Genomic DNA, 14,135 nt, shown 5'->3' with positions numbered 1-14,135 from the left:
GTAGGAGACCTCCTGAGAGCATGAGAGTCTGCAGGCTTTGCTCTGAGAGAGGAGAGGCAGAGGACATGAAATGACCTCTTAAAAGGATCACTCTGGCTGCGAAGAGCCTTAGGGCTGGGGAAGGGACCGGGAACCAGCCTCGGTGGTGACAAGGAAGTTGGGGGGGATTCAGGACACAGTGTAAAATAAAGGTAAAGCCGAGTAACTTGCTGGTGGACATCTAGGTGGCAGTTTGTAAGGTATTAATCTGTCAGGGAAGAGAAGTGACACTTCAACGAATTTATTAGTATTGCCAACTGCTTATGAATTTGGAATAAGGATACACCTCTGAAGTCAACAGAAAAGAGTACTAATTTAGCAAATTAGATATAAAATGTGTTCGGGAAAGAATCACACCTGCTACATACAAATGAATACTTCCATCAGCTTAATGACAACATTCAATTAAAACATTTTGATACTTTAGAAAAGCTTAGTTTTAGACCTTAAATATTTTTGAGAAAAAGATATTCTGAACTGTACATTAATATCTGACTTAAACTTTTAGCCCTAACTCTGAATAAATTTTAAAATAATAAATGGGTATAAACATTTTCAGGTATCAATGATTGTATAATTATCTTTTAATAGGAATTACATATTGTTAATTTACATTACACAATTCATTTAACTATGATGAATTATAAAGTTAAACATCAGCTCAGTAAAATGTCAGCATTTTCTAAGACAATGACCTTTCTATTTGCAGAAAAGTATATTATGTCAAAACAAGTGGTTAAAAAGTGAAAACAAAGATGTGTGCATGTCATACTGAACAGTTTTGACTCAAAAAAAAAAAAATTAAGGATTCACCCAGTAGTTGTAGAGTAACACAGATAAAGTTCAAATCTGTCAATATAATTTTAAAATACTTTTATAAATTCTGATGCAATATAAACCTCTTAAGAGATTTTGGAACCATAAAGTCACACTCCCAATTACTAAGTTATAAATCAGGAATTCAGCTCAGATCTCCCCCCTTATTAAAAATGTATTAGTGCTCAGATTAGTGGCTGAATTAAACACCTCTAAAGGCTATTATTTATTAGGAGCAAAACCAGCAAACAGTGGCTCTCCCCACCCAGGTCAGGGCCCATGCGGCTGATCAAAGGACACCAGACAGGACAGTACAGACAGCCTTTGGTCCTAGTTCAGGTCCTGCCGTAACTAGTGAAGAAACCACTGGCACAGAACAACCTTTCAGAGCTTTATAGTTTATCTGTAAAAATTAGGCAGTTGGCCTAGATAATTTCTAAGATTGTTTCCAATTCTAAAATTCTATGATTCTCAGGATGGCTTCCCATGGTGCCGCCTCTGGTTCCTCTCTTGGTGGTGGATGTTCCCCGGGAGGCCCGGCCCAGGCAAACTAGGGGAAGCAGCCCAAGGGCCGTGAGGTTCGTGGATGTGGCCATGCATTTCTCCCTGGAGGGGGGTGGTGTGTGTGTACCAGGATGTAACGCGGGAGACCTACGGCCTCCTGCTCAGTGAGGCCCAGCAGCCCAGTCAGGAGCCAGCAATCTGTGGGAAGGAGGGACTGATGTCCCCAGAAGTGAGTGGGCTGGAAGCATGGAGCACTGAGCATGAAGCCTCAGCTCTCCTCCAGGTTCTCAGCTAAGCCCAGTGTTTCCCTTTCACAGGATTTTCAAGCCTCAAATCTGCCTTTATCTCTTGGGTGGAGGCATGGAGCCCTGCAGCCATCAGCAGAGAAGGGTAGCAGGTACTTCACTTCAAACCCCAGGACATGACCTTTGAGAAGCCCCTCCCCTACTCGGATCCTTAGCACACACTGCTCCCTCTGGAGCCCCTCACCTCCAGAAAGGTTGGCCTCTCAATGCTAAACTGGGACTTGTAGCACCCCTTAATCACACTGGAAAACCCCAATTTAATGCAAAACAGAGTTTGAGCTTCCAAGGCAGCCAAGGGAAAGAAAAAAAATTCTATGATTCTACCATATTGAAACATACTAGGCTGGGGAGGAGTAGGTAAAGAATTTAATGAAATTTTTGTCATTCAAAATGGCAAATGTATTAATGATAAAACAGCTGTCCTGGAGATGGATAGCGCTTTGTTGAACTGATTAAAACAAATGGCCCAAGCCAATAAACCACCATCACCTACTGATTAGTGCTGTTCTGATGCTGAGCAGTGGCGCTGAGCCTTCAAAGGAGAGCTGTGTTACCATGTCCACTGAAGCTCAGAGACATGTAACTTACAAGGTCACACAATCAATGAATGAGGGGCACTGGCTAGGCTGACTCCATGGCTGCCTTTCCCAAAGCCCATCCTCTTTCTGGAGGGATACTTCTCAGATGTATTTGACATCCCCTGTAGAGAAATCTCTGTGACCCTGGTACCTAAAATAGATGGGAACAGAAAGCCACCACTGACTGACCATTCATGAGAGGCTACATGGTATCAGAAGACTGGGGCTCCATGCCTGGCAACATGACCACAGTGAGACTTCCCAAACTCCATATTCTCCAGGGTCTCAAGAGTAAAAGCCCATCACTCACTGCCTGGCCACATCAGAGTCACTGTGAAAGTCAAAGGAGATCAGGCAGGAGACAAAAGCACTTGTGCACTGCAGAGGCTACACAAATGAAAAGATTTTGAACCACACACTGTAACATGAGTAGAAAGTATTAGAACCCCACATAGATTTTTGGTTCTACAATTAACCTTCAGATTCCTATTACTCCTCAATTGTGAAAATCCCAACTGAATTCTCAAACCACACATTTAAAATACAAAACACACAAGTAATAGTGAATGAGGAGTATGAAAAAGTGGTGTTGGAGGTGTGCCTGCCATCCCCACAACAGGTTTACAATCTTTCATTTAATGGTTAAATCACTACAGTGAGGCTCCAGGTTTTGCATCCTGAATCAAAGCGCTACCAATAAAATAAAACTCTACTATAATCAAAACAATTTAAGCTATACCGTAGAGTTAAACAGAATATGTTCCCAGTAGTTTAGCTTATAATTTCATAAATTCAACTTTCATTTGTCAAGTATCTACCATGTGCCAGGCACTGTGCTAGAGGCAGGGAACTGGCAAAGACAAACAGGAAAGCTTCTGCCTTCCACGGACAGTGAAATTCACAAGTGGTCCCAGAGCATTATAAGCCTAGCCCAAAGATATTCCTAAAATGAGAATCTTTGTAAAAGACAATGGCTATATACATTTATTTCATGAAAATGTCTACATTTATACAAACTTACAGGCAAATAATTACCAGTCTCTAATCTTTAAGGAAGCTATAACCATATAACCACCATTTCTGGTCTTGGGAAAAGACGGACACCAATGACATAAAAATCTGATGAAGAAAACCATCCAACATGCAGTAGACATTTATTTCAAATAGGCTAATGCATTGATATTTTTGAAAATCCAAGTACTTGGAGTAAACAAAATGTAGTGTATCTATGTATGTGTGTGTGTATACATATATATACACACACACAAACACAGAATGGAATATTATTCGCCCTTAATAAGGAAGGGCATTCCCACACATGCTACAACATGGATGAACCTTAAGGACATTACACTGAGTGAAAGAGGGAATCACAAAAGGACATATACTACACGATTCCACTCCTATGTGGTACCCAGAGGAGTCAAATTCATACAGACAGAAAGCAGAACGGTGGCTGCCAGGAGCTGGGGAAGGGAAGACAGGGGTTATTGTTTAACAGGGACAGAATTTCATTTTGGGAAAATACAAAAGTTCTGGAGATGGATGGTGGTAATGGTTAACAATGTGAATGTACTTAATGTCACAGAACTGTATACTGGAAGTGGTTAAAACGGTAAATTTTATGTTATGCATATTTTATCATAAAAAAGTCCAGGTATTTGCGTATTATCAATTAAGAATGCTAAGAGTGGAACACTTAAAAGCAATCCACAGAATAGCTGCGAGTCAGCTTTTCTGATTCTCATCCTAGTGTATTATGACTCTGAACGTTAAATGAAACTTTAACATTTATCCATGTGGGCAGCGTGGTTGTGTAGTCTTCTAAAAGGGAAGAAAGAAAAAAAAAATACATATAAATTTCTTACCTCCACTTGCATACTCCATGATTAGGTAGAGTGTTTTGTCAGTTTCAATGACTTCAAATAACTTCACTTGGGGACGGAAGAGGATACAGGAGAAAAAGAAACAAACATCTGTATGCACATACCATGTACATATAAACTGTTACTACAAAAAGTAAACTTTTCCCTGTTAAAGATTTTAATAGCTGGACCTCTAAAAAAAGCTTTTAGGAAATTTTATTATATATTACAACAGCAGAAAATATTTTTAAAAGCATGGAATTCCAAAAAAAAAAAAAAGATTTTTTTTCTAGGTGCTCAAACCACGTAACTTCAGGACACACTCAGAAGTCTAGTGAAGTGTATTTGATCTCATTTCATCGTCCTGTATTATGTCTACACTGGCTACTTGTGGTCCCTGCAGCTCAACATTTGCACCTCAGGAAAAGCATTCTTATTTTGCATTTCACCTCAGGAACTGCTCAGATCTATTCTACTCCTACAAGTGCAAGTCCATCCACTTGTTATCATGGCTTTAAGGATACATATCATTCCATTTGAGACTTTTGTTGCCTGGGAAACTTATCACAATTCTCAGAGAACAAGGTTCCTTTGTTTCTATTCTGAAGCCAGAGACAGCAAAGTAGAAGGAATTATACTAATTGATTGAAAAGAACTTTTTAAAAAGAATCATTTTCAGTAAGTCTGTGTGACTCTGCTATAGCAGTCTCTTGTTACAGACAGAAATAATATTTCTACTGCTATTTCATAAACCCATAACAAAATCAGAAATATATACATTTAAAAATGAAACTGAAGTTAATTTCTAAAGCTATCAAATCATTATCTTGTGTACTTTGGCAATACACATTACAAAATTGAAGTTAGCAAAAAAAAGGGGGAGAATGCTAATCTTACACTGCAGGTTATTTTCTGATGCTTTAATATAGAGTATTAGATCAAACAAAGTGGCTAACATAGTACTTAATATGTTTGTCGAAGTGCTGAATAGAACTATAATTTCTAAGATGATATAAGTTCAGGTTGTCAAGAAAAAATATTTAAAGAAATTTTAGGCACATATGCTGGTGAATCATCAACATATAAATAAAACCTTTCTAAAATTCCGATACAAATATTGGCTTTTCTGGGGAAACTGGAAATTTAAATCTATTTTCAAAAATATGTCATTTAGCAGTAAGTAGAGAACTCTAATCAGGTTATAACTTAAGTAATTAAAAAACAAAGTAAGTATGTTTAAGTTAGCTAGTCCTTGGCAGTAGTGATAAAATATTTTTCTGGTGAAAAGTTGGTATTTGCAATCCAGAGTTGGCTAGCTAACCCCAAAGGGCTGAAATAAAAAGTGAAGGTCTTCTTCCCACCTACTGTATTCCCTGTTATTTTTCCTTTGTTCAAACGTCATGTTTCATTGATTCTAAGATGTATATTTTTCCACATTTTAACTAACATCATTGACAAGAGGGTAAAGGCTTGGCAGCACTTTCTTAGAACATAACACGATAAAGCCTTTTAAATGGCGGTGGCTCAGATGAGGTGAAGTAAGGGTGTAAGTTTTTCCCTCCTGTGGTTCTGTTTTAGTACTCTACCTTTGCACCTCAAGAAATCTTGATAAGATATCCTTAACATCACATCACACTCCCACTTTCTAGAACTGACTTTGATAGTAAACTGATGCAACTGGTTGTCTTAAGAGCTATTTCATTCCAGAAATATTTTGAGATTGTAGAAGGTATCATTGTGTAAAAAAAGCTGTGCACACAGAGAATACATAAAACAAAATTCATATCAAAATTCCATTAGATAGCAAGTATCCTGTATCTTCTAAAATATGATTCAATGTACCAGTATTTTCTTAGCAACACAGCTAGAGCAAAAAACTCCACACCTCTGAGACATTAACTCTAACTTACCACAATTCCCTTCTCTCTGTCTATAAATTAAGTATAATTATGGTATTTCCGAACTATTAAAAATTAGAAAATTATAATGATTACAGATGTTTCTATTGAATTAAAGCTTTACATTAAAATGTTTAATATCTAAGCTTTTAATTTATCTTTAATAATTTCAAAAAGTTAATATAAATGATCAACAATTTATACAAATATATTTTCTAAAAGTGTACCTGGATTGGGAGAAGGGAAGAAATCTCCTGTCACTCCTGGAATATATGTTTAGCTTTATGACATACTTTCAAGAAAGCATTTAGACCCAAAAGTATTTAAGAAAGCAGAAAGTACCTATGTTTGGATGATTTAAAATCTTCATTATTCTTACTTCTCTGAAGAGCTAAAAAACAAACACACACATAATCCCCCCAACACAGGTTATTAAACATTACATTCCATGGTTGCAATATAAATTAAAAATTTCCCTTAGATAACTGATTCACTGGTAATGTTTAGCAGTAGTTCACATCTAATACATGGAAGTCCAGGGTAATTATGAAGTAGCTTCATAATCTATTACTAAATGAATCAATTTTATCTTATGGAAAAGCAGAGATCCCAAAGGAGGAGGATATCATAATGTGAATTACACTGTGCTATCCTGAACACACAAGGTCAGATTTAAGCAGCAACAGTTTGTGATTAGACTTAGTCTGATTCAGTATCTACCCAGGGGTTCTAATTCTGCAAATCAAAACTTGTAAAGTCCCAATGAACTGCACCATGAGTGCATTAGACTGATAATTCCAAGTAATTCTGTGAGAAGGTTTTGAATAAAACCACTTCAAGAAATCCTCATTGGAGAAGGTAGGTAATTTAACATGAAGGCTGCGGTAGGTGGTTACATTAATGGCCCTAATGAGTCCTGCCTCACGTGGTCACGTTTTTGTACTGGCTTTGTGACTTACTTTGGCCAATGGGACATTATCAAATTTGAAGGAAGCAGAAGCTGGATAAAACTGGGGCTTACTCTCTTGGAATGATGTGGCCACGATATAAAGAAGACAATCTAGCCTTCGAGGATGAAGGACTATAGAGAGGGACCCACTGCTCCAGCTGAATGCAGCTCCTGCCAACTTGCCAGCTAAGTGCATACAACCCAGGAGAGACCATGAGAAAAGCTGTTCAGTCAAGACCAGCAGAGCTGTCCAGCCATCACACAGAACAAGGGGAAATATTAAACTGTTGTGTATAAACATGTGCTGTGAATTCAGAGAGGCCTGGACTAACATGAGATGATCTCAGAAAATAACAGAATTTTACAGAGCATCTTCTACAACCTTCTTGCAAACAAGTGGAAACTAGAAAAAGAGAGAAAAAGATCTTCCAAGGCCCTAATATCTTTCCATAGGAGTCTGGCCAGAACTAGGTCTCCCAACACCCAGGATACTACAACCTACAGGAGGCAAGGCTGTGAAGAGCTTTGGGAAATGAGGAGCAGCTGGCTGTGTGAAAAGGAAATTGGTGAGAAATCACAGGGCTCTCACTGCACTGGTCTTTGTCCACTATGTCTAGTCTAGAACTGAATCAGCAGCTAACAACTGAAAGCATGGAGGCAAGGTATCAGACCTACAAACTGAGCTCTGCGCTTAAAAACATGGAATCAAGGTGAAGAACCTTCCTGTCTAGAATTCTGGCTCCTCCCTAAAGGCAGGAGCACTTTTATCTCTAACATAAATACCTCCTATTGCTGTTGTGGTCATTCCCACATTTCCCGTTCCAAGATGAGAAGCTACCCGCCCTGACAACCACTCAGGCATGAGTTCTTTCTCAACATCCCTCTATTAAGCTAACACAGGAATCTCGTTTTCCAATCCATTATAGTTAGGTTTGTAGCTATAATCTGAATCTCCCAGTTACTTCCACAACTGCTAAATTAGTAGAGTGCCAAGTTGGATGTCATACCAACACAGCTTAGGACACTGCATTCAGAATGGAATCCTGACCACGGCCATGGCCGCCCCTGCTTACCCCTCCAGCCGCAGCTCTGGGCATGCCACTCCAGCCACCTTGATTCCTCTCAGATACTAGAACAAACTAAGCTCTTTCCTTCCTTAGAGTCTCTTCTTTTCATCTTCAAGTCTCAGGTAGATTCTTCAAAAACCTTACCTAACTGGGTCTCCTGTTTTACATCAGAGCAGTGTGTTCACTTCTTTCCTAGAATGTCTTTCAAGTTGTGATGACACATTTTTGTGTGCCAGTTTATTGTCCCTATTATCCACAGGATGATCTCCTTTAACTATACTGTATACTTGAAACCAAGCCTAGCATACAATAGGAATTCATTTGTTTGATAAATGCCTGAATGAAAGTATTATCTACCAGTAAGAAGTGTGGTTTGAGCCACCCTTAGCATTCTAATGACCACACTGCTTTTAAATCCTGAGTAGCAGAATGGCTGTTACAGAGTTGTCACAGTTCTCCTGGCAAGAGGTTAAATGAAGGCAATTAAAAAAAAAGAAATCCCTATTAGCAGTGCAGCACTGAAACACAGAACCAAAGAGAAAGAAAAAGAGAATACTATAGGAATTCAAGGGAAGGAGAGCTCACTTCTGTCTAGGGTGGTGGGCATGGAGGTAATATGACGTACGAGTTGAAAATGAGCTGGCTATGCCGGCTTTGTATATGTGCACAAAGACAGGGAGGTGCAACTGATTAAGACTATTTAAGGAAGATCAGGTGATTGGTCTGGCAGAGCAGTGAGTTTCCCAGTGTGGGCTTTAGGCCACCAGCATCAGAATCATTAGGGTGCTTGTGCAAACTGCAGGTTCCTGGGCTCCACCTATCACTAGATCTGAAATAAGCCTTAGAATCTTACTTTTCAGTAAGCACCCCAGATGTGGTGGTTTTAAAACAGGTTCATAAATAGAACTTAAAATCCCTCCCTTTGAGTGTGGGCTGCACTTAGTGATTTGCTTCTAGCAACGAGAGTTCAGGCAGGCCTGACGGTGAGGGGACTTCAGAGACTGGCCAGGTTGTGAAAGGCGCTGGGGTCCCTCCTCCTTCTCACAGATCACTTGCTTGGGTGTCACAATTAAGTACCTCAATGGACAGGCCCAGATGGCAAGGTAATGAGGCCTCATACCCACAGCTGGTGAGGACCTGCAAGCTCTTGACAACAGCCAGGTGAGAGGGCCTTTTGGAAGCAGATACAACAGCCTCAACCAAATCTTTGGATGTCTGCAGCTGTGGCTCTTGCCCAAAACCCCTTGAGAGCATCCGAGCCAGAACCATCCAACTAAGTCACTCTCAAACACACAACTCATGCAAACTGTGAAGTAGCACATGGTTCTAGGTTGCTGTTTTGATGTACTTATTAGCAGCAGATAGGTTATACACTGCAGGTAATGCATTAAAGTTTGAAAACCCCTTAGTTAGAGCAGAGGTCACACCAAGCGATGTACTGTGAAAGCAGAGGAAAGGTGAAAGGGACCAGACACAGGGATGAACAGTACAAGCTTAATTCTATGGACAAAAAGAGCAGCCAAAGGTTTCCTAGTAGGACAGTGTCAGGGTCTTACCAAAATAACTTTACAGATTTACCTCTATCAGAATTATACATCAGGTAGAAATGAGTTAATAAACTCTATACCAAGTTAATCAGGAGGGGTAAGGAGGGAGAAAGAAGTGGGGAAGGGAAAAAAAAAAAAAAAAGAGGGGTGGGGAGGAAGCAAAAAGTGAATAGTTACCAAGTGCTGCCGGGGCCCGAAGCACAGCACTAGATGCTCACACCTGTGGTCGTCCCTAACTTAATTTTCTTAAGTCTGTCAGATGACTATGACCATCTCCAATATTCAGTAAACGAAGACTGAGAAAGTTAAGAAACTTGTCCAAGTATTCCCAGCTAATATGTGCCAGAGCCAGGACTCTCAACCCTGAGTTGTCTGACTCCAAAGTCCACACACATCTCACGATTCCAAGCAGTCACCTCAAAATTTACAAGTAAAACAACTGATAGATTACAAGTTGGTACTACAGGAAACTCCAGAGCAACATGCAGGCACTGGCAAAGAACTTTTAAAAAAGCTGACCATTTGCGTATGTGACAAAAATGCCAGGATTTTATGTATTTGCATCAACTGTGAACCCGATGGCTGAAGATAAATTTGGATAGATATAATTTATTAGAAAGAAAATATGAACTTTAAGGAAAGTCCCTACTAGGACTGTACAACTTTTTTTTAAAGTTTTGTTACTATAAAAGGACATCTAAACAAGTTCACCTATTTCTACTATCTTAATTCAACTTATTTCTCTACATTCCCTTTCAATCTTATGTAGATGCTAATTATAAAAAAAAAAGAATGAAATAACACAAAAATGTAGAAAGTGAAAGAATTCTCTCTCGCTGACTAATCTGCATCCCTTCTACATCTCTGCGTTTTTGAGTCCTTTAGAACCGGCACACAGGGGAGGACAGACAGCTCGAAGAAAGACTTGGATCTTGGCGATGAGAATACTAAGGATACTGAGCCTGCAGTACCACAGAGCAAAGGCATGTCCCAAAGCCAGGGCCGAGGATGTACAGGAACATCTCTGAGAAAAGACAATTTTACCAATCGATACAAAAATAAAATGAGCACATAAGAGACAGTACGGGGTGGGGGGCTGTCATAACCACTGAACTGTGATCTAAATCGTCATGACAAGGGTGTTCAGACTTCCTTCTCCAGATACACAAGACAGAAATGACAGCCCTAGATGTTAAGAGCTAGGCTACTCCAGGCAGCTGGTAGGCTGAATGACAACTTATGTGTTAGAAATAATGGAAGGGAATAAAATGGCCAACCCTTCTTTGTAGGAAAGAGCTGTACAGTAAATCCAAGATTACAAATAATCACTAGCAGTCTGGATGAAGAAAATGCGATACAGGAGAGCACTATGCAGGGAATAAGAGTGAGGAAGACAGAGCTGAGGCTGACACCCGTGTCTGTGGATCCGGGAGCCACTGTGAGACACAGATGACTTCAGCTGCAGCGAGGAAGGGCAGCAGGCTGAGTCTGGTTCTGCACGTACCACGTCAGGGGCAGTGAAATGAAAACAGTGAAAGCAGAGCTTGGTACTTGGTATCTGGGTCTGAAGCTCAGGAAAGAAATCTGGGCTAGAGATATATTCTGCAGCATTATTAGCACAGAGATTGTATCCTTGGAAGGAAATGACACTGCCTAGCTATGTAGAATGAAGACACAATCACTGTTTCACAGACGAAAGAGCTGGGGTCCACATGGAGACTCAGAAAAGGCAGCCAGAAAGACAGAAAGAAATCCAGACACTAGAGTCTCCCCGCCTACCACAGACCTACAAAAGGGGCCTCAAGTCTCTGTTCATAAAGAGCTTCCCAGTTCCTGGAACACCTCTCAGCGCTTCATGAAGGAAACAGGATGCTGTGCCTGCATCACACACCTTTGTCTCAGTGACCACAAAGATCACAGCACCTCTGCTTACAGAAGAACAAACCTCTCAGAGAGCCTGACAAAAGCCCACAGAGCTCATGGAAAAAGAACTGTCAAGAAAATGCACTGGTGCAAAAAAGAAAAAAACAAACAAACATACATCCCTTCGCTTCTCTATACACAGAATATCTCTGGAAGGGCAAATAGAAACTGATGCCACTGGCTGTTCCAGGGCAGGGCCCTGGGTGGATGAAAGTCAGCGGCAGATAAAGGCTTCTCCTTCTACACTTTTTTCTGCCCTTTGAACTCTGAATCACAACTGTATTACTAATTTCCTCTCCCCCAATGAATGTGAATTTTAAGAAAAAGGGTTGAGAATGAAAAAATAAAAACATTTGGGGGGGGGGGGCAAAAGGGGAACTCCTGAAAAAGAAAAGGGAACTGAAATTGCTGTATTTTGAGGACTATTAATAAGGGAGTCTACTATTCCTTTTCATAGTGTGGGCCGAAGCTGCGGGTGGGTCAACAGCAAGCAAGTCTTCCAGGAATATCTTCACAGTCCAGCAAACATGAGAGTCAGCACACTAAGGTAAAACTTAAGGAGGTTAAGGAGAGTCTAATTACTCTTAGAACCACCCTAACAGTAAAACATACATGACAGAATAGGGAAAGTTAACAGATGATAAAGAAGATAACTGAGAGCATTATGAAAGACCGTTTGTCTCCTGCCCGGGAAGAACTGTCTACAGAAGGATGTGTGGCTGTACTGCAGTGTATTTAACCAGAATCTGACTGCTAAATTTTGCTGCTGTAATATTACAGTGAGTATCCCTGTATACATACATCCTTGTACACTTACGCAAATGTACTGGCAGAGTGGATTCCTTGAAACTGAATTGGGGGGAGGGAGCAAAGGGCATACATGCTTTTAAAACTTTGTTAGTGCTATATTACTCTCTAAAAATATATTAACTTACACTACTGTCAACAATGTGAGATTTCCTGTTTCTCTACACTCTTGCCAACACTATATAAAGTACCATCAGGTTTTCTGCAGATCTGATTGGTGAAAAAATGTTACCTTTTAGCATGTGAACATTTTTGCTTGACTACTGACCATTTGTCCTACCAACTGCCCGAGTCTATTTTTTGACTATTTTCTATGAGGTTATGTGCTCCTGCTTCTCCTCCATTTTCAAGACCTTTCATACAGTAATGAAATGAAATCTTTGTTGGCCACAGCAGTCAATTTGGGTATTTACCCCAATTCACCCTGACCCCTTCTTCTCTGCTTACTTTTTAGGAGCAATCTTTTCAGCTTCTTTGGATGATTCATCGGCTGTTTACCTGCATATTTCTAAAATGTCAGATTATACTGCTTCCTTGATTTTCCATTTTAGACACTGTCCTGTGGTTCCGCTTTGGATTTAGCTTTCCTAAGCCCTTCCCAATGCTCATGCTTCCCCCCTCCATCCTCCTCATGAGGTTCTATCACACAGTTTTGGCTAAATACTGTGCTTAACTTTTATTTATAAAAGTAGTACATAGACACTGTCTTAGAAGTCGAACTGTGTGATATAATGTGTCTCTTCACCCTCAACTCTTGTTTATCATGCAAGCACTTTCAACTCTGCAATTTGCTGCCTTACTTCTGAACAGCATGCTCGTGCAGCTGTTCAATGATTTCTTAGCCTCTCTCCCTCAATATTAGCTACTGACTTCTTAATACAGGCAGTGAAGACTAAACTCTCTTACATCCTGTCCCCCACCCCACACCCCTTCCCTCCTTCCTCCTGATCAGTTATCATCATAGTATTTGGCTGAATTATTCAGTAAACACTATATAAATTTTACAGCCACACTAGGAATGTATTTCCATTCTTTTTATTTATTAAAAATGTTATGTTTCCTTTGAGCTACTAACTGTCTCGGTTATTTTGTTCACTTAGGTTTTCTATGAATCTCTCACTACTAATTTACCCTTAAACTTTGTAACAGAAGTGTATATCTCCTCTCATATACTTTCAAATAGTCAAGTAATTTTTTCCACTTGAAGATAATCCATATTATTTTTTTAAATTGTGTCAAGTTTTAAAATTTTTATTTATTTGGGGGCTTAGGTTTACTTATTTATTTATCAATGGCAGTACTGGGGATTGAACTCAGGACCTCCTGCATGCTAAGCACGCACTCTAGCACTAAGCTGTACTCGCCCCAGTGATATTCATATTCTGAAGGACTTGGTCCTGTTCTCAATCCTATGCTTTTCTCTTTTTTGGTATTCCCTCTTGTTGTCGTGAAATATCCCATCAATAGCTCCTGAGGAAGGGTAAGTAAATGATTAAATTTAAGGCCTTGAATGACCCAGAATATTTTGATTCTATCTTCACATTTGATCGACAGTTTGGCTAGGTAAAGAATTCTAGGTTAGAATCATTTTCTCTCAGAACCCCTCCCCCTAGCTTTAATTGGATACAATTGACATATAACATTGTGTTAAGTCTAAGGTGAATATAGTAATTTGGTACACATACATATTGTGAAATTGTTACTACAGTAAGCTAGTTAACATGTCCTTCACCTCGTATAATTACCATTTTGCCGTTATTATGGTGAGATAAGATCTACTCTCACAGCAACTTTCAAGTATATAATACTTATTAACCATTGTCACCATGCTGTACAT

General features: G+C 39.7%; 1 protein-coding gene across 17 annotated transcripts in view; it reads right to left on the bottom strand.

Annotated features, from left to right (window-relative positions):
* The window catches only part of MARK3 (microtubule affinity regulating kinase 3), a 92,384-nt gene that overhangs the window by 31,634 nt on the left and 46,615 nt on the right, over positions 1-14,135 (bottom strand). For 9 of the 17 annotated variants that reach the window (XM_032482741.1, XM_032482744.1, XM_032482742.1 and 6 more), the window contains 3 exons: positions 6,348-6,396; positions 6,233-6,268; positions 4,111-4,176 (listed from right to left, as the gene is read on the bottom strand). The exons of 1 other annotated variant lie outside the window; for it this stretch is intronic. In XM_032482741.1, coding sequence (XP_032338632.1) covers positions 4,111-4,176; positions 6,233-6,268; positions 6,348-6,396 — 151 coding nt within the window. The remainder of the gene's footprint in view (positions 1-4,110; positions 4,177-6,232; positions 6,269-6,347; positions 6,397-14,135) is intronic. 7 more of the 17 variants (XM_032482756.1, XM_032482743.1, XM_032482757.1 and 4 more) reach the window with 1 other exon arrangement.

This window comes from Camelus ferus, chromosome 6, assembly GCF_009834535.1.
Source record: "Camelus ferus isolate YT-003-E chromosome 6, BCGSAC_Cfer_1.0, whole genome shotgun sequence".
In the NCBI taxonomy this organism is placed as follows: domain Eukaryota; kingdom Metazoa; phylum Chordata; class Mammalia; order Artiodactyla; family Camelidae; genus Camelus; species Camelus ferus.
This window is presented reverse-complemented; position numbering and strand designations above follow the sequence as displayed.